This window comes from Psammomys obesus, unplaced genomic scaffold (assembly GCF_907164565.1).
Source record: "Psammomys obesus unplaced genomic scaffold, mPsaObe1.curated_primary_1811, whole genome shotgun sequence".
Taxonomy (NCBI): Eukaryota; Metazoa; Chordata; class Mammalia; order Rodentia; family Muridae; genus Psammomys; species Psammomys obesus.
In genome coordinates, this window is record NW_026592710.1 from 1,611,001 (window position 1) to 1,631,228 (window position 20,228).

General features: G+C 53.1%; 1 protein-coding gene across 3 annotated transcripts in view; it reads left to right on the plus strand.

Annotated features, from left to right (window-relative positions):
* The window catches only part of Prdm16 (PR/SET domain 16), a 201,374-nt gene that overhangs the window by 44,996 nt on the left and 136,150 nt on the right, over nt 1-20,228 (plus strand). For all 3 annotated transcript variants that reach the window (XM_055615206.1, XM_055615207.1, XM_055615208.1), the window contains exon 2: nt 2,996-3,043. In XM_055615206.1, the coding sequence (XP_055471181.1) occupies nt 2,996-3,043 (48 nt within the window). The remainder of the gene's footprint in view (nt 1-2,995; nt 3,044-20,228) is intronic.

The following is a 20,228-nucleotide window of genomic DNA, read 5'->3' on the forward strand; positions in this document are numbered from 1 at the left end:
AGTGCGCCCGGCACTTTCTCCACCCAAGGTCAGCATCGGGTGAGGAGGCCTCATTAAAGATACTCCTACCTGGCAAGGCTGCTAGTGAACCGGAACCCAGCTCAAACCTTCCCTTGCAGGAGGGCTCTGGAAACGCACCAGGTACCAGCTTCCTCTGAGGGCTTGAGGCTCTCTCCTCAAGCACCAGTGACCGAGGAACGGTGCCATGTGGTGCTTTCCTGATCCTCAGCAGCTCCTCGAGCATCTGCTGAAAGGATGTGTGGGGAAGCCAAGGAACAGAGCTCCCCAGCGCCTGTCCCCAAGGATAGCCAGGCCCTATGACCTAGAATGTGCAAGGCTCTAGCCGTTCCCTCCCACCTGGTAACTCCTGAAGAGTTGGGGATGAGGCTGTTGATGGCACTTTGTGGCCCCGACTCATGGCCAACTCTAGGGTAGGCAGCATCCCCTGCACAGCTGTGCTGACTCTTCTGGGAATGAAGGAGCCATGGTGGCACAGATGGGTTAACTGGGGTTCGTCCCACTTGGCTACTCAGCCTCTGGTGTGAGACACTCAACCGTAGGTCTGTGGGACTCAGTTTCTCTTCCACTAAGTTAAAGCACGGCAGGCCGGTTGAGAGAAGGCTGTGTGGCCACTCACTGGCTGTCCTGCTAGTGAGTGCTGTAGTCTCCGTCACTCGTGAGCAGTGGGAGGCAGGCTCAGCTCTCCAGATGCCAACCCTTTTCCTCCTGGAAGGAAGGACTCTCTCCGTAAATGTCCTCTCAGAGACAGCCTCCTACTCCAGAATGTGAGTGTGAGCAGGTGGTGAGCCCTTCCTGGGGAGGCCTGTTGGCTGCTGGTGCCCTTGCAGGCATCTGAGGCTTGGCTGAGTACGCAGAGAGCGGAGCAGGCAGGTGTGCAGAGGCACAGGTCTAGCCTCGGCCCCACATTCCTTAGAGTAGTTTTCAACTCAGGAGGCTTGCCTGTGGCAGGAACACCCCCTTCCTCTCAGAGATCCCTCAGGGATGGGGCAGGGCACCCTTTCCATCGACCCCGAACAGCCCCTCTCTCTTGCAGTAGGTAGGAAAGCAGCTGGGTGCACCCGAGGCCCCGCCCTGTGCCCTCACCCTCTCTTTCCAGTGTCAAGCACCCAGGTGACATCAGTGTGTTAGTACAAGGCGACTGTGGAATGCCACCAAGCAAGCTCCTCAGACTAGTCCTAAAGCCGCACATGGTCTCTTGTGACCTGTCTGCTAACGGGTTCAGCACACACAGCACACACCGCGGCCTTGCTCTGAGAGAGAAGAGGAGCCCTAGAGGAGAACAGAGGGACAACTGTCCTCAGATATGTCTGGCTTCTGTGGCTGGCCGTGTGGCAGAACCCAGCCAGGCTGGGCAGAGCACATCGCTGGGTCCCTAGTGGAGTCCTTGCTGGAGTCTTGAGTCTTGCCTGGCATTCACCTTGCCTGGCCTCATTCTCGCTTTTCACTTAGAGTCACTTTCCAAACCACACTTTCAGAATTCATTAAGAGAAACATAAAATTCACAATTGGTTAGAATTCCCAACACTTAGAATATGGCCTCTTGTCGTTACAGCTGAGCCAGACATTGAGGGTTTGCTATGCCACATTTTGGTTCCTTCCTGGCCTGCACAGGCACACGTGGGCACCTCAGGGTAGTGTGAAGGGGAGGGAAAGAAAGCCCTTGGGCCTGACATCACTCCTTGTTTTATTTTTCAAGTATGGCTTTCCATCTTGGCTCTTATTCTTATGGAAGTGACACTATAGTTTACGAATGTGAGTGTAGGTGCTGGACTTCCAACCCAGAAGGGAAGAGTCCGGTTTCTTCCAGCCGTTGGTTTGCACAGCATCAGCATTAAGCGTCTCGCCACTGCCGCACCAAGCTTCTGGGCAGTCGGTGGTTTTCTGAGAGGGCACACAGGGTAAGACGCCATGGCCGTGCAGATCCGAGCCAAGGAAGCTGCATAGTGCTGGGGCGGAAGTCTCCAAGGGTGGCGCTCTCCCTCTTCTGTGGCCAGATGTGTCTTTGAAGTAAAGGGATGAAGGGCTACTCTGCCCACAGCTGGATGGGGAGTGCCTCCTGTGGTCTGCCAGGCGCTGTCGTGGCGTCCCGAGCCACAGGAAGGAGGGCTCTCATACACCACAAGGGACCATGCTCCTGCCCAGGCCATGCCAATATGAGCAGGTGACATGCTGCTGACTCTGACTTAACGCAAGGGTCCTGTGCTTGCTCCCTCTGCATCTGCCGTCTCCTAGAGTTGAACTCATGGTCCCCTGAGCTCTGCCTCCTGAGCCAAACTGGAATCCCCAGGGGGACAGAGTCACGCCCGCAGCCTACTCACCCTGTTGGAGGCTGGGCAGGTTGGAGCAGAGACTTTTCTCCACATACTCTGGGTTTCTGGCAGAGCTCAGAGTCTGGTCTGAGCCCCCTGGTTGTTGCAACCCCAGGTGGCTCTAAGATGCTGCCATGCCTGCACAGCACCCTGTGACGTGGGTTCTCACACTGTGAGTTCTCAGCAAAGCCACACCGCCGCCAAAGTGGAGCTGTAAAGAGCCGACTACAGCCTTTACAGGGAGGAGACACGTGCTCAGGGGTGTTTTCCATCCCAGCCTAATGGAGGACCTCCGTTACAGTAAGGACACTAAACCGAATGATCAAGGATACATATCTTCACTTTGCCCTTGACGGTGGATGTGATATGACTAGCTGTGAGAGTTCTGGTCTTCACTTTTTCAAAACGATGGATTGCAATCTGGAATTGTAGACCAGGTTAGCCCTTTGCTCCCTTGTGTTACTTCTTGTCGGTGTTACTTTTTTCCCACAAAAAAAGAAACTGAAATTGCCCCCAAGGAGAGTTCCGCTTTATTTCTCAGGGAAGCCACAAGATCTGGCCTTCATGCTGGTAGAGATGCTGCTCTGCCGTGGTCCACAGCCCTCTGTGGCTTGAAGGCCGCGTCTGTCAGTCACTAACAGCCCTTTCCAATTTGTTTGCAGCAGATGCTGACAGATACGGAGGTGTCATCCCAGGAGAGCTGCATTAAAAAGGTAGGCGAGCACGACATCGCGGCCATCACCAGCACCCTTTATGCAGCTCCTGCGGGGCAGCTGCGCGATCTTGGTTATTTCTGAACTGCAGAGCACAGAAGCAGCCCGTGGGCACAGCGTTATCTGCACGGTGTAGGAAAGCCATTAGGGGAGATGCTCGTTTTCACTGTGTAAGCAAGCGGGGTGTCATCTCACTAGGCAACCTCAGCTCTTGAGAGCAGAGAGAACCCAGTGCCCGTGGGAATGCTGCAGGCCGTGCGGACACATGGAAACTAAATAAAGGCAGGTTGTGTTTATTTAACTGTCTTCACTGGATACTCACATGAAAAGAATATTGGGGGGGGGGGGTGCACAGGGCCACAGATTCAACAGATCCTTTTGCTGCGCTCTTAACTCCCAAAGAGGGCTCAAGCGTCGCTTTAAGTAAGCAAACCATTAGGCAAAAGAAAAGCATCAACTAGGTATTGTCTACGCCTTTCTTTCTGATGATGATGGCTCATAGCTGGTTGACAAACACGGCTCTGAAAGACCAGAGGCAGAGAGAGCTGTGCAGAGAGAAGGATGCACACGGCCTGGGGAGAGGCACACACAGAGGTTCGGGCATGCCTGGGTGTTCAACCTGCAGTCTGTGTAGTGGCAAGAAGATGCTCTCCCATCATCTCCTGAGCCTTCCTGAGCTCACTCTCCAGGTACTGCTCACGGTGCATTTGCGCACAGGAAGACACGCGTGTGCACGGGTTCATGCAAGCATCCTAACCCGTGTTCAGGATCTTCCCATGAAATTAAATTAGCACCTCCTCTCTGGGCATCTTTGCCCAGGAACAAAAGTGGGCACCACGACCTGTTTACACACTCCCCCACCTGGAAGTGGTGGGGGCTCAGCTCAGGCTGCCGCGCACGCTGTCCCGGCACCGTGTGGCCCCCCAGTGTTGTTCTCCTGGAGTCTTCCAGCGCAGAACATGTGTTGGAGGGTCCTGCCACCCAGCTGAGCAGACAAGCCTGGCCTGATGTGCACTAAGGTAGGCACATGGGCAGAGCTCTCTGCCAGGGACGGGACCTGTCCTTCCAGGCAAACCTTGGCAGCATTTCGGAGGGGATGTTTTGACAGTGGCTCTTCCTTCCTCCTTCCACCTCTCCCTCTTCCTTTTAAGTATACCATGGATCAGACTCTTCCCCACCTCCCCCTTTGCCTCTTCAGATAAATTTGTTTTCTCTGAAAAGAAGGGGTGGGGATGGGACAGAATTCTGTGACTCAAGAGCTGTGGAGAAGTGAATCACACACAGTCCCCAGTCCAGTCCATGCCATAAACAGAGCTGGGCACTGTGGTACCCACTTGAGTGTGTTCACTCCTGTGTACTTTTTTAATGATGAATCCAGCAAGGTCCTAGGGTCTTATTTTGGTAGTTTGGATCATCCAAAGGAAGACATGCACACTCGTGTTAAAAATATGGTAGGGAAAATGGCCTGTGGAGGCTTGGGTTGGTCAGCTGCCATCTCTGAGCTGTGTATATTTCCTGCGGCCCGTCTGCTCCTGTGAAATGCAACCGACTTAGCTTGATTCTTTCCGCCCTTGACGTTGATGTAGAAAGGAGAGATAGAGGAGGCTGTGACCGTAAGTATTAAGTATTAGAGGGCAGGTTACTACAGAGTCACTGCACTCTTCTTAATTTATTCATACTTCACAGGAGAAGGGGCCCAGGACCGGGAGAGCATGGCTGCCCATGAACAGCCGTGTCAGGGCTCACATCTAAGGCTACAGGCTTGCACTGAGCGAATCCATGACGGGATCAGGCTGCCCCTTCATTCTGCTCCCTTTGTCCCTCAGTGGACCCCATCTCCTGCTCCCCCACCCCCACTAACTCCTGTCTCTTACTCTCAGTGTCCCTCTGGGCTCTATTGTCCCCAACATTGCAGCCTCATGCCCCAGCTTTTGTGCCTGTGTTCTAAACCTCCAGTGCCTAAAGGCCAGTGCTATCTCTGCCCTTGTCCTCTGTGCCCTCAGGGCACACCACCTGAGCTTCCCCAGAAGTCACTTTGACTGTGGTTGGACCCAGTCAAGTCTCTTCCCACAGTGGAACCCAGGACCTCTGGGGCTGCCCCTCTGCGGCGACTCTATTTAGTCTGTTTACTTAGAGGGAAGCCCGGGGCTCCTGGAGAGCAAACATCTGCGGGAGATAATCTAGCAAGCTGTCCATCCATCACTGGGCCGCAAGGCTCCCTGGAGAGCACGTCGGAGCCCGTAATAAAAAGGCCGGGAGAAGAGGCTTTGGGGACGAATAAAGAGCCGTGTTAAGGGCTCGCAGAAAATGGATGGAAGACATTATTAAGGCTCAATGGCCGCCTTATCAAAATCCAATAGGATAGACATTTGGCAAAGGCTTAAATTTATTCTTTGACTTTCTGGAGGGCTTGAATTTATCCGTTAACAAGAGTGTAGTCCACCCGGGGAGATAGTATCAGCCGAAGGAATTTTGATTCAATCTCTTCAGTGATATGAAAAGGGAAACACAGGGCCCCACGGCCTTTCCCTTTGTCCCACTTTATCTTGTTTTCTCTCAGCATCTTGCAAAGGAAAGAGGTGTTAATACAGGGCAACTGGGGAGAAAACACAAATGAAAGGAAGTGACCTTTTTCTCTCGTATTTTTATTTCCTCCCTTTCTCTGCTCCCTCTCCACCCCCAAATAAAGAAATCAGGGATTTGTACCATTATAACTAGGACTCAGGGCCTGGAAAAGGTTCCTCCCCACAAGGTCCCAGCCAGCACTCCTGGTCCATGATGGGAGGCATGGAAAAAGCAAAAAATAAATTGAGAAGGTCAGCGATGGGTCTATAAATCTCTTCAGTTATTATTTCGTACAAAATGCTACAGGTCATAAAAGGAGCCTGATAGCCCTCGAGTGGTCCAAAGAGGGTGATTGATTGATGTTATGAAAATCTCTGAGATGATTATTTGGGTGTTAGAGCCATAGCCTCTCCCACTGTACTTGGGGGCATTTTTCCCATCCTATGGTCCTGGGTAAGCTGCCTCCAGTGACTGGAAGCCCAGAAGCCTCGGGGCTTATGAAGGATGACTGGAGCCAGGGAGTGAACTCAGTCTGCTGTGGAGGTGGGAGCCTCGGCAGTCGGGCAACTACCAGGTGGCTTTTTTTGGCAATTATTTGGATGTCACACATGCCGAGGTCTAAACAGGGCCACAGCTGAGCGAGCTGTTTGCCTCTGTGGCCGTTTCTTCATAAGGATGGTGCAGCAGGAATTGGCTTATATTGTTGCCGTGTAGCTGGAGGGTGTGGCGGTGGAGACTCATACCTCGGTGCTCCGAAACAAGGCACTGACCTGAAGGTCAGGCTCCGTCTGGTATTTATGGAAACCGGAAGGCTCTCCCCACCTACCCCCAGCTTGGTCAGCCTGGGTTACACTAGGGGCTGACACTGAGGTGAGCCTAGAAACCTCTTCTTCTCCTGCCCTTACCAGCCAGCTGACAACCCATCAAAGCACATAACCATACCATGGTGTCCTTACAGATTCTCTTTATTACAAAAAACAAAAGCAAAAAAATTAGGGACACCACTAACACAACAAACTCTGCAATTGAAATTACTAATTTGCATGTGGGATCAGTTATGTCTTTATGAAATCAAAGTGTGTTTAGCTGCCCCAGAGACAGCCCTGAGTTGATTTTGATAATCTGAGGCTGAATAGACTTGCCTCGTTGCAGTAAGCCAGGGACAAAAGGCTGGACAGTGGTTGAAAGCCCTTTGAGGACATGTCTCTCTGTCCATTGTTCTGGGGTTGCTGATAAAAGAACCCGGAGTCCATTAATTCAGTGAATGAACATATAGCAAAGTCAGTCCCCTCTTGAGAACAATAATGTTGAGGTCAGCTTCAGTTGCCATGGAAACTAAGGACTCCTAAGAAGTTTGCATCCTTGATTTTGCTGAATCAAAGGCTGCAAACTGAAGAGGAGTGACACCCCCGTGGAGACAGCAGAAAGTCGGGGAGCGCTGCCTCCAAGGGGCTCCTTCTGCTGAGGGGCCTGGCACTGGCCTTGGGGCCTCACTGCCTCTCTGGAACCAGCCTGTGCCTGGCTTCTTCACTCACCCCTCCCTGAAGGACAGAGGATGCTGTTTCTACAACTTGAGACTTATCCAGAAGGGCGCCTTCCAGGACTCTCTCCAGGGACAGGCAGAAAGCCGTCTGGGGGGAGGGGCTTCGGGGAAAGCTCCAGCCGCCCCTGTCCAGGCAGCTTGGGGCCCAACTGGACTCTGACCTCAGCCCCTTGCAGCACTTGAACTAGCTTCTTAGGGCAGGGCCTCGAACTGTGGCCGCTTTGCATGACGATAAGGGTGACTAATGGCCCGTTAGTGTGGCCTCCGTGAGTTATGGGCAGCCCCGAGCTTGGGGATGACTCTATAAAACGACATCTCCTGAGCTGCGAGGAGGCTGATTGGCCCACCCCCAGTGGAGGCTCCCTTAAATCCGCTTGAACCATCAGATTAGGTGGGCAGAGGTGCAGCTAATTAATTTCCTGCCGGTAATTTATTGCCTGCTCCCGTGGGTGTTGGCTCCAGGGCCGGGCTTGTCGGATAGAGGCCGAGACAGAGCTCAACCACCAACTGGAGGTACACAGGGCTTGGGGCTCATCATGGGTGGGGGCCTCAGTTTATTTCTACCTTTCTGTGGGAAATAAGACAGGATTTGCCTTCTCAGAGACCTCTTCCGAGGCATCCATAAAGGATCTCTGGGGCAGTCTCTAGGGAAAAGTCTTAAGGATGCCAGGAGGGAGACGCCAAGTAGTAGAACACTTCCTGGTTTTCTGGCAGGGAGGGAGAGCCTGTGCCCCTGAGAGTCTTCTCTGGCATCAGAACTGTCAGCTGGGGCACTGGCCCCTCCCCCGGAGGCCTGGGGTGGGAGCCGTCATCACCTCCACCCAGGAGCCAGGCTATGCTTCTGCTTCATAGCCTGTGGCTTTGAAGTTTGAAATTGTGAGCACACTGTCCCCTCTGAAAACTGTACTTAATAATTAGAGACCTAGTGTTCTGCAAGGTCTGGGGATTGGATCGGGTATGCAGGGAGCAAGCAGCATTGCTCTGGACTGGACAGGCCCCAGCAGGGGCCATGGCAGTTCCTTGATGCAGGTGAGAGAGAGCAGGGGCGGGGTTGTCTGAAATCAGGCAGCATCTGTCTCCAGGGCAGAGAGGCATCCACAGCACAGAATTCACAGGGACCCGCTACTGGTCCTCACAACAAACTGGCACCTCTGTGCATACAGGTGACCCTTCTGTGGCTTCTCAGACCCTGTCACTGTCACCTGAGCAGCCCTTGCAAGAGAGCATTGGGGAAGACGGCCAAGTGGGACGGCCTCTCCCGCACCCGATCTGAGCAGGATTTATTGGCTGCATTACTGGCTTTATAGGAGCCAGATGGAAGTGTCAATAAAGTCGGTCCGTAATCTTCAGGTGGGTGCGATATTGAGTTAATTAAATTGTGCTGCACTATTAGGAGAGAAATATATATCAGCTGGAGGTTCTCCTCGGCCTCTTCTGTCCTAAACGCCCTGAGTACAGACTCAGTCGAGTCCAGAGTCAGGCGGGGAGGGTCAGCTGTGAGCTTCACCCGTCCAGACACCTGCTGCATTGCACAGTTCCCATCACGACCACGCGTGGCAGGGGTGCCACATGGCTGGGCAAGCTGGCTAGCAGCTTGGGCACCACAGATGCTTTGAACACTTCCCTTCAGCCAATCGCCTTGGCATGCTGACAGCCCTGCATCCCTGGAGGAACTGCTCACAGAATACAAGTGGAGTCTGCTTCCTCCTTGTGGTGCTGAGCTTCCTAGGCCTCACAGACAGGTTTGGGGGTCCTGAGAGCGTCAGAAGCAGCACCCCTGTATTTGTGTGTTTCGGGCAGAACCTCCTAGTGCTTTTTCTCCAGGTAGAATGTGGGTGGGCTCTGGGGTCTCAGGGTGGGACTGGGGCGCGGGCTTCCCTAGACAACAGCTGCCTGGTTGTTGGGAGCTCTCTGGGGCAGGCAGGCCGTTGTGGAAGGCTGTGTCATCCTCCACTTCTAAAACTGTTCTACTGTTACAGACTGCACCTGCCTTAGGTTAAGAAGTGGCCGCCATGGGGTGGGGGCTGCCAGTACTGGGAAACGGTGAGATCCCTAGCGCTCTCTGCTTGCTGATTCACCTGTCTCAACCTTCCTACTGCGTGACCCTTTAACACTTCCTTGTGTTGTGGTGACCCCCAACCAGTTATTTCTCTGCCATTTTATAACTGTAATTTTGCTACTGTTATGAATTGTTATGAGAATATTTGATGTCCCAGGATATCTGACCTTTGACCCCAAAATATTGAGACCTACAGGCTGAGAACCTCTGCTCCTCTTCAGGGTGGTGCTGGCTCTGCGCCCACTGCCAATACGCCTGCTCTGAGGGGTCCCAGGTGCAGATGTCACAGCTGTCCCAGGCTCCAGGCCCTAATGTGTGAAGTACAACTGCACTTTTCCTGGGCCACAGTAGAGGCAGGAACGGAGGGTGTGAAGGGGTCGGACAGACAGACCCGAAGGGTTCCACCTCCCTGGCCCAGGTGCCGCACAAACTCATCCACAGCATCTGCACTTGTGGCGGATGTTTATGGCTGTGTGGCATGTTTGCTGTCCCCCAGCACACCTGCTAGCCTGGCTTTACTGAACGGGGATCCGGGCAACAGGGTGGGACAGGACGCGACAGGACACTGTCAAACGCCAGCCAGTAGCCGGTTTGTAGCGAGGACTCTTCAGTGTGTGCTAAGTGGCTCCACATGGCTCCAGTGTTGCTCTGCACGCACCGTGTGAAGCTGATCCGAACCCTTCCATAGCCAAAGTCACTATAGCTGTGCACTCCGGTGCAGGTGCAGGTTCAGGACCTGGCAAGCCTGAGTGAGCAATGTTGTTGAAAATAGATATATCAGTGAGCTACTGTCATGGTGGTGCTGCCTGGCAAAGCATTCTAGGAGCAGTGACTTGAAATCGCCTCTCTGACTCATTCAAGCAGACAAGCCAGGGTGCTCGTGGCTCAGCAGAGCAGGACTCTCCTCTGATGGCTGGGCCCAATAGGATACGAATATCTATTGTCAATTGCCTGGGGTGTGTGACCCTGGGGGTTGGGGTGGAGAGGAAAAACTAGATGGGCTCACTTCTGTGTCAGGGTATGTGACCACTTCTGTCCATACCAGCCTTGGCCAACAGGGCAGGTGAGAAATGAACACTCTCTTTTAAAATTTATGCCACAAAAAAAGAGTGGGCCAGCAGGCTTCCTGGAGGAGGCTGTTCCTAGGATGACATCTGGCTAGCTTGCAGGTCACAAGCAAGAGCATTGGTCATCCTTCAGGATGAGTTGAGAAAGAAGCCCAAGTCAAGCAAGCCTCATGTGCTGAGATGGACAGGATGAGGGGCACACAGCCATCCTTACAGCACCCCTGCCCCTGCTGGGCTCAGGCCAACTGTGGCTCTGCATGCTCCATGAGAGTGACTGTGTGATCCTTGGGTGGGTGCTCTGGGCTTCCAGAGATATAAGGCAAGTGGGCTTTGCTGCAGGAGATGTGAAGTGAATCTTCGGAGATGTCTTTTGCTGGGAGAGAGCATGCCTGGGGCTGGGAAAGAAGACACTCAGGGCAGCTCCTGCCTGGTTGTCACTGACTAATGGTTGCAAGGTTGGGTAGCAGAGTATATAAATCAGATCAACCCAGTGTCCAGTGCCCCCAGAGTATCATCTAGACAACTTGACATCAAAGATAGGACCTCCAGCTCAAACCACAAAACCAGAAAGAACAAGTGGACATCTTAAATGCTTGCGGACCTATGGGTGAGGCCCTTAGCAGAGAAGCACACTGAAGCACCCACATCTGCGACTGTGCACAGCTAAGAATGTGGTGAAATGATCAAAGAGGAAGGGCCAGGGTGCACAGGCTGGTCAGAGCTGCGGCTACGCTATAGGCTGATGGCAAGAGATGCCAGGCAGTGTCTGTATGTTCAAACCCAGGGAAGGATCTCCTTGGCGTTAGCTCTGCTGTAAGCCCGAATTCCGGCCAGTTGCCAAGTACAGCATGGGCAAGTGTGATGCTAAGTGCTGCAGGGACAGTGCGCTCACCGTCGGGAAAGCCGAGGGCTGGGGCGGGGCTGCGAGGGGCGCCACACCTGTGCTTGTGTTTCCATGAGCCAGAGCTTGTCAGAACGGGGAGTGGTTATTTTCCTTAAGAGATGAGCCAGTCAGCAAGGGTCTCTGTGTGCTAGCATGAAGGTGTAAGTTCAGATCCACAGAACTCAGTTAAAAAGACAGCTGAAGCAACATATGCCTGTGAGCCCAGCACTGGGCAGGTAGGGGCAGGAGGAGCCCTAGAGTCCACTGGCTCGCCAGCTTGGGCAGTTGATGAGCTGTTCAGGGAGGGATGCCAGGCTGGCTAGTAAGACAGCTGATATTAACCCCTCATCTCTGCATATCATGCCTGATGTAAGCCTGTGCACAGGTAATCTCGGCAAAGCGGCAGATCACACCCGTGTGGAAAACACACACAGATGAACATGCCTGAGGAGGCTAGAAGGAAACATCCCCAGTGTCAGGCTACTTCCTGGCGAGGCTTGTTTTAGATGATAACTTCATGAAGTGTGCTGCAGCTCTGAGACATTAGCTCATGTAGAGTATGTCCCAAGCTGCCAAGCACAGCAGCATGCCCATGGCAGACATTCTTAGCACTGGTAGTAATGGTCATCAGGCTTGGTTTGTTGAGTTACATTTTTTTAATGCCTTCAAATGGGGCCTTTTGTCCCACTGGCCTGGATTTGGGGTGACATTCTGCCAGCTGGGGCCAAATGGAAACAGCTTGGGCAAGGACATTCCTGGTCAGTCTCCACGGCCATATCCCACAGAGCTCTTTGCCTTCCATCCTGCAATCACACTGGGCATCCTGAGAAAACAGAACTCTGTGGGACTGAGCTTTGAAGGCTGCTGCAGCGGTGTGGCAGCTCTCCCCACGGGCTCTCCAGCCCTCACAGGGGAAACCCAGCTTTGCTTCCTTCACCCACTGAACAAGCCTTCTTCAAGCACCTACTGTGGGGAGCAGGGAGCTGTCCGGGGTGCTGATCTCCGGGTTTCTCCCCTGTGAAGTTGGGGTCCCGAGAACCCGGTTGCTCCCACAGTGGGCCCTGCTAGGCTGTGTCTTCTGTTGTGCTGCATTTCAAGCCGAGCACATCTCATGGAGAGATGTTTCCACAACCTTCCTGTGGTATCTTCTCAGTGCTGTTTTTATTTTTAATTTGTCAGTCTTTTTCCTTTTTTTAGTTTTTAAGATTTTTTTTTGAGAATTTTGTATGTGAGTGTTGCACTTACATAGTCCTTTTCTCCCTCTCCTCCCCCCCCCACTCTTCCCGAGAGCCGTCCGCTTCTCAGATTCATGGGTACCTATTGTCCAGTTGTAACTGTTACACATGCGTGTTCATGACCCAGTATATACTACCTGCTAGGATGGTTTACTGCTGCTCGTGTGTCGTCAGGGCTGACCTTCTGGGCTTGGCTTATATCACAGGTTATATCAAGGGGTCACCCCGGAGAAGACTGATTCTTCGTCTCCAGCAGCCATCAGTTGCGTGTAATTGATGAGGCCCCATACGTGTCAACTGATGGTGGGCTTTTTTTCCCTCTCTCTTGTTTAGGCAAACAAGACATTTCCTGGCTACACCTTCCCCGTCCTATATAGAAAACACAGTCTCAAGCGCACATCTTAGTCCTCTGCCTGCCGCCATCCTCCCAGCCCCTCCCTGTGATGCTCTCCAAGCCTCGGGTGCGGCGGGTCCGGGAGCTGTAGGTGTCTCAGAGGCCACCCACAGCCACCAGTCACCTGCACCGTATCGGCTGGGGCTTTCCACAGTGACCTTTCTACTGTAGTCTGTTTATGCTTCACATTACATTGCATTTTGTGTGTGTCTGTGCTCACAAACATGTGAGTTCCATGGCTATATGTGTGGGGCAGGCAGGAGGGCAACTTTCTGGAGTTAATTCTCTCTCCTTCCACCATGCGTGTCCTGGAGCTCCAACTTAGGTCATCAGGCTTCGCAACAAGCTCCTCTACCCGCGGAGCTGTCTTGCTGGCCCTGCCCTGTGGTTTTTGAGGCAGGAGTGCCCGTGTGCAGGTGGGCTGGGCTGTGCCCTCGAGTACCAGGGAGCCAGGAGGCCCGGGCTGGTCCTCTGCCATAGACAGGGAGAAAGTGCAAGGATAACAAATTGGTTCTGGTAAGTGGGGGTGCGGCTCTTAATTTAACAGATTCAGCACAATCTGCCATTTTCTTATTTAATGCTCTTTTTTCCCCTGATGGATACCCTCTCCCTGCCTTAGCCTCTTTGTATGCTAACGGGATTCGTTATCCACCTGACACCCACGTCCATCAGCCTGCCGCGCCCCGGCGGAACAGCTTCTTCTCATCCAGTTAGCAAGGTGTTGCTCCAGTGTGCCTTGATAAATGAAGTCATAAAAAGCAAGACGTATTCTTTTATGTTGGCGCCTCGGCTCTGCTATTTCTGAGCAATGGCTGAGACTTGGAGGATTAGCCTCAGAAATGTTTGCGTTGTCGGGGATGGAAAATGATCACCTAGACAGAGTGTGGCGTGATGTTCATCACAGACCGGCGGTGGGGGTGGGGCTCAAAGGCTACCGCATCCACTTCCCAGGACTCCAAGGATAAGGAGGGAAGGGCTGAGCGCCTGCAGTTGCAATAGTTCCTTACAAGGTCCAGTGTGCCATGGCCAGGCCAGGGCTTCCTTCTAGCCCTCCAGCCTGGGGACTCTGGGTTCCTAAGGCCCTGAAAGGGCAGATAATTATCGGAAGAGAATCTGAAGCATAGGCACCCCAAAGAGCTGCAAAAATAAACCGAGGAGGAGGGATTTTGAATAGCTTTCCTCCCTTTGTACTTCTGTTTTGGACAAGCAGTGCAGAGGCAGGAGTGAGAGGGAACTGGCAAGGTGGAAGAAAACATCAAATTAGACGGCAGAGGGAGCAGGGTTGGCGGCGCCTGGAGTGGAGAAGGGCTGGGGGCGTGGAGCACCTCTGTCCCGTGGCTGTCCATGTGCAGCTCCAGGAGACAGAGCTGGCCGCAGAGACCACCTGAGTGGGGCCAGGGCAGGCTGTGAGGAGACTGCCCACTGTGGCTGTATGTGGGGGGGGGCATAGCTGAGGCTCTGTGTGCAAGGGAAATGTGAGGTGCGGCTGCTTCGTGGGGCTCAGTGTACAGGGGAGACGTGAGGTGCGGCTGGTCTGTTGGCGGTCACGCCGTGGTAGCTCTGAGGCTGTGGTGGCCGAAGCCAACCTGCCTGTTCTTGGGCCACATCTCAGGAGCTCTAGGGGCCTCACAGCTACTCTGAAAGGCAGTAGCTATGCTTCCTTTTTGTGTACTTACAGGAAAGCTGATTTGGACAGGTACATTCACTCCTCCAAGGTCAGCCAGGTACAAAGTGGAAGCCTGTTCCCAGTGCGGGAGGGGGAGGCCTCCTATCCAGGTGGACTCATGCTCTTGAGTACCCACTGTACCCAGAGAGGACCCAACAAGCATTGACCTGGCAGCCAGCAGCCCACCTCCTGGGCCTCCCAGGAAACACATACAAAGGAACCCTGTGTTCCTTCCTGGCCCCTCCTAAAGCCTGGGGGACATCCCATCTCCTCTTCCTTGTTTTTTTTTTTTTTTGTTTTGTTTTGTTTTGTTTTGGTTTTGGTTTTTTTTTTTTGTTTTGTTTTGTTTTGTTTTTTGTGCTGTGGCCCCATTTTCCTATACCTAGTGTCATGGATAGGAACTTCATTATTAAACCCCCAGCCTTCATGCTGGCATCTAACTCAAATGTCCCTCGAGGCCTTTGTCCCATTGGGTCCCTGGCTTGCCAGCATGACTGTCCCTTTTCCTTTCTGTGATTCCCTCTCTCATATGGGTCTCCACACTAGGGCAGGGTGGCTTCTCTGTTCACTCCACTGAGCCCCTTCTGAGCAGAGGGAAACTGCTTCTCCACCAACCGAAGCAGGTCTTCTTGCCCTGTAGCCTATGGGCAGACTTTCTGAGCAGTGTGCATGCCTGTCATCATGGAAGTGTGGTTTCAGAGGCCCTCTGGAGCTTTGTTCATCTCATTCTCCATGGTTTGTCTCTGTGAGATGCTGAAGAAATTTCATGTGGACTGTAGCATGAGGGCCTCAGTGAAAAGGACTCCGTGGAAGTCAAAAGTTCCCATAGAACTTACCTGCTGAGCACATGGTTTCTTCATCTTTAGAATAGAGAGAATAGCAGTCCTCACTTCAAAGCTGTAGCCGTTTGCATGGGTTGCTGTGTACAGAGCATGTGGGAAACAGTACCTGGCATGGGTTCATAGCACACAGTGAGACAAAGGTTGGGGACGGTGGTTGTGAGAATGGCGACGGTGATGCTGATAGCGTGGTAATAGAGGTTAATGGTGGTGGTAATGATAATGACCATGGAAGTGAAAATGGTGATGGTGGGTGTTATGATGGTGGTAATGATCTTGAAGAAGGAGATAGTGGTGAGACGGCAGTATGGTGATGATAGTTGCCTCAGCCGTGAGTCCTTGAGGACCTCTCCAGATTCAGCCATTACCCAGGACATCAAGAACCAGGAGAGGCTGCTTGCAGAGGGCTGTGAGAGCCATGGGGTGGACCCGGGTGAATCACTTAGTTCCTTAGGGTCTTGGTTCCTGACTTGCCAGCACTGTGTGCCCACTCAAACTCTGCAACAGTATGGACCCCAAAGATAAGGCCTGGGACAGCACTGTGGAGAATGTTCATTCGGCAAGACAAGGTATTAAAAAGAAAAAATAACAGGAAGAGGTGGAAAGAGAAGTCATAAACCTCCCTCACACCCTGGCCCTCATAGGCGACCTCTCACATAGAAAAGCAGGCCTTGGGGAATTAATAAGAAATACAGAACTTCCTGTGGGTTAGCAAGTAGATTGTGAGCCGTGAATTACTTTTTTCCTTTGAAAAATGATGTAGCCAGGTCAAAATATTTTTGCATTTCAAACACTTGAGTTCCTTTGTCCCATGGGCTGCCATGCCTTGGTTTCCATGCAGCCGCACAATGCAGGGAAACATCTTTTAACTGCCAGACAGGCCTCCTGATAAGCCTGCGACCCGCAGGGGTGAGAACGCAGAGGCCTTTGCAGACTGTGTTTACACAGCAGTGAGAGTCCCCTCTCCCTCTCGGCAAACAGGCCCCAGGGCACAAGTTACACAAGCCTGCACCCATGATGGCTGCCCACAGGCATGCTGTGCACCCAGCCAGGCCTGGGGAGGACCTGGCCTCCAGGTACCTTTTCTTCATCTCTACGTGACAGCCACCTGCTTTGCTGGTAGAGTCTGAGAGGCTGGCCATCTCCTCCCTCCTTATCTCATCCTTACCTGGGACCCAGTGCCCTGGAGTCTTTTTCATTACATCCTGGGAGAACCAGCCAGAACACAACTAGGGCGAGGTGTGCCAGGACTGGAGGCGGTGCCACGTTGCTGGGAGTTTCACCAGTTTCTCCTGAGATACAGAACCTTGCGCTGAGCTCCTACCCTGCTTGCGTCTGCCCTACGAGACCCTGCAGGCTCCAGCTGCCCCTAGTTTCTCTGGGCCAAAGCAACATTCCCATTCAGTAAAACTTGACATTTGCTCCAAGGAGGCCAGCCTGGACCAGACAGGCACTAGCGGAAGAACCCCATCCAATAAGTTAGATAAGACGTGCTCGAAAAGGAACCTTTGACATTTCACGGGAAGTCAGCTGCTGGTCAGATGACAAAAAGGGGTGAGCAAGCAGCATTCATTCATCTATGCGTTCAGTGGCGGGATTCCCCTTACTTCACCTGTCCCGCATCTCACGTTAGTTCATTCACAGAGCCATTCAGTAGAAGAATTTCGCCCCATGTTGTAACCCTCCTCATCTCATTGACTCCTGGCTCTTCCTGAGGGTTCTGAGCTCAGGAAAGCCAGAGAGTGTCAAAAGCTACGAAGTGACCAGCTGGCCTGGGGCCTGCCTGGCCTCATTAGGGACTCTGTTCTATGTGTCTCTCAGCATACTTTCCACCTGCTTGGGCCTCTGAGTCCTTAGTCCCTTAAACAGCAAAGCAGAAGGTAAAAATCCCAGGGGAGTTTGTGAGTAAGGAGAAAAGTCACAGCAGCCACAGCCGGGGCTGGGGGACAGGGTCTAGGGTCTAGGACCTCCTCAAGCAGACCTTGAAAAGTTGAGCTGGGAATTCTGGGGCTAGAGTGGCAGGATCACTTCCTAGTGGGGCTTGCCAGCCGTGAACTGCTGACTCCTTGTTACCCAAAGGCAGTGGGCCGGCTGCAGGGATCAAGAACAGGGATGATGGTGGTGATGGTGGCGGTGATGGTGTTGGTGTGGCAGCGGTGGTAAGAATGCTGATAGTGATGATAAAAACAGACATGAGCAGGGCATGGTGGGGCTGCTGCCTCAGGCTCCTTGACTCAGGGTGGAGTTAAGATGAAATAACTCCATCACGGCCAAACATGCTATATGTGGAATAGGCTTAGTTTTCCCGCCCTGGCGCACTGCTGTTTAGCAGCACGGCCCTCTGCAGGGTGAGAATTCTCCCCGTGTCCTCGGGGACTATGCAGGCATCTGACTTGCTGCTGCCGGCATACAGTGAGAGGGCGGGCCTGTGTATCCCAGGACATCTCTGAGAAGAGATGTGAACTCAGAATTCAAAGTGTGGTTTCTGTCAAGTGTGGACCCAGTTGCATGGTAGAAAGTGAAAGAGCTTCAAAGTGAAGCGTTAGAGTTGACAACTGAGCCTGTGAACATAAGATGAGGGCCCTGGACGACCCACGTGTGAACAGCTGGCAGGCAGCCGTTTTCAGGGGAGAAGCCTTGGAGAGGTGTGAGCAGGGATGGAGGAGACAGAGACACGGATGTGGGTGTCTCTGTCTGCTCTGTGAGGAACCACGTCTCTGGAGAATATAGAGTGGGGCTGTAACTGGTGCGTGAGGCTGGCCCTTCATGCCCAGCGTCAGCCTGTCAGGAAGGCAGGCTGGAGGAGACTCAGAGCACATGTGAGACTTGGAATCGGGGTCAGGGGAAGGTGAGCCCCTGCGTCCCTGCCTGTGGATGACTGGGTTATTGACCTTGGGGGGACAGGAGCCTGGCAAGCACATAGCAGCTTGTGTGCATGGTGTGGGAAGAGAAGACGCTAGAATAAGGCTAGAGTGGGCACAGCCGATAAAGGCTCCTGAGGTGAAGGGGAAGAGATAGGTGCTAGAGGAGCAGAATCCCTTCTGGGTTCAAGGTGGGGGGTAGAATAGGGAAAGGGGGTGCGTTGAGGTGGGGAACAAAGGGGGATCAGCGATACATAATTTCACAGTGAGGCTGGTACTAGCACCATGACTCTCAGACAGCTACTCCGGTGACAAGGAGTCATGCTGAAAAGAGAGGTGATGCCAGCCAGCAGCCTCTTCCAGTCTGGGAGCCTTGCCTCCCGCAGCACAGGGAGGGTGCTGCAGTTCATCCCCGAGACTCGAGCACGGGAGCTGAGGGTGTAATGGGGAGATGGTGGTGAGATCCAGTGACCAACACAGAGTCCAGCGCGTGCAGCGTGTGTGGATAGCACCTGGTGGAGCCCTAGGGCCAAGGTCTGAGCTCCCCACAACCCTTGACCGCCAGCAGCTGGTGCCACGTGAAGCCTGGACCCCTTCAGGGATGCCCCCGACCTGGGCGAGGCCATATAGTCACTGGTTTCATTAAGTCCCCGTTGTTTGGGGCCCAGTTTGAGGCACGCAGCCCAGTTGCTTACTCAGCAAGAACCATCCTAGCTGCAGCCACCATGAATGCATATTTAATAACCATTTTCTCGAGAAACCATGCCGCTTCGGAAGTTCAGAAATGGGCCCTGCTCTTCAGCTGGTAATGAGAAGTTAATAAAAGTGGGATTTTGTGCAACATTGGCCCTCTGACATCTTAATCTTTATTAAAGAGACGTAAACTTCCATGGAACTGGCGGGCCTGCCTGGCACAGCTAGACGCCAGGAGAGTGGGTAGAGGTGGCCGAGGATGGCCATGGATGCCTAATCCACCTAGAACAGCTGAGCTGCAGCCTCCTCTCCCCTGGGGCTGCTGATGCTTACCTCAGCAGGTGTGACTTAATTACCAACCCCAAGAGCTCCAGAGAGGCGTGTGTGTGTGTGTGTGTGTGTGTGTGTACGTGTGTGTGCAGAAAAGGGAAGAAGAAATTAGTTGGGGTGTTGCTGTCAGGCTTTGCTATGTGGAACTAGAGTGTTGCAAAGTCAGTGTCTTGTGTTTCCAAGGCCTTTCCCCACCATGGGTAGAAGGACCCAGAGGGTTTCCTGATACCAGGCACTGCCATGCCAAGAGTGAGATATGGTGTGCTTGGAAGCCTGGCTGTTAGCTTCCTAATTTTATTTGGTACATATGTTCATGTGTTTCTGGGTAGATGTGTTAGCACGTGCATGACTATGGAAGTCAGAGGTCAACTCTTGGTATCTTCCTCTACCTCTTTCCACCTTTTTTTTTTTTTTAAAGATTTTGTGAGTGTGAGTGTGAGTGTGTATGTGTGTGGGGGGGGGCGTGGTTGTCTGCATGTGTGTATGTGCACCACATGCGTCTGGTACCCTCAGAAGCCAGAAGAGGGCACCGGATGTCCTGGACCTAGACTTATGGAAAGTTGTAAGCCATTCGGGTGCTGAAAACCATGCTCAGGTCTCCTGCAAAATCAGCAAGTGCTCTGACCTGGTGAGCCGTCTCTCTGGCCTTCCACCTTCTTTCTGGAGACGGGGTCACCCCTGCAGCTGCAGCCATAGCTTCAGCTAAAGTCACGGGCCAGCAAGCCCCAAGCATCTGCCTGTTTCTACCTCCCCAGAACTGGGAGTGTTGGTACACGGCCACACCTGACTCTTAAAGTGAGCGGTGTTGTGGCGTAGTCATCATGGCATGTGCTCCATCTCGGAAAGCTTTCGTGAGCCCAGAGGAGACACTGCACCCATCCCTGAGAACGCCTCAGTGTTCCCCTTCCCCCACCTTTCAGTCTCTGGACTAGCCCACAGGGAACACAGAACAGGAACAGAATCATGCAGCCACTGTGGGATCAGTGGGTAGCTGTGTTGGAGACTGAGCACTTGCCCAGCCGTGGGAGCTTCACTCAGCGTGAAGGATGG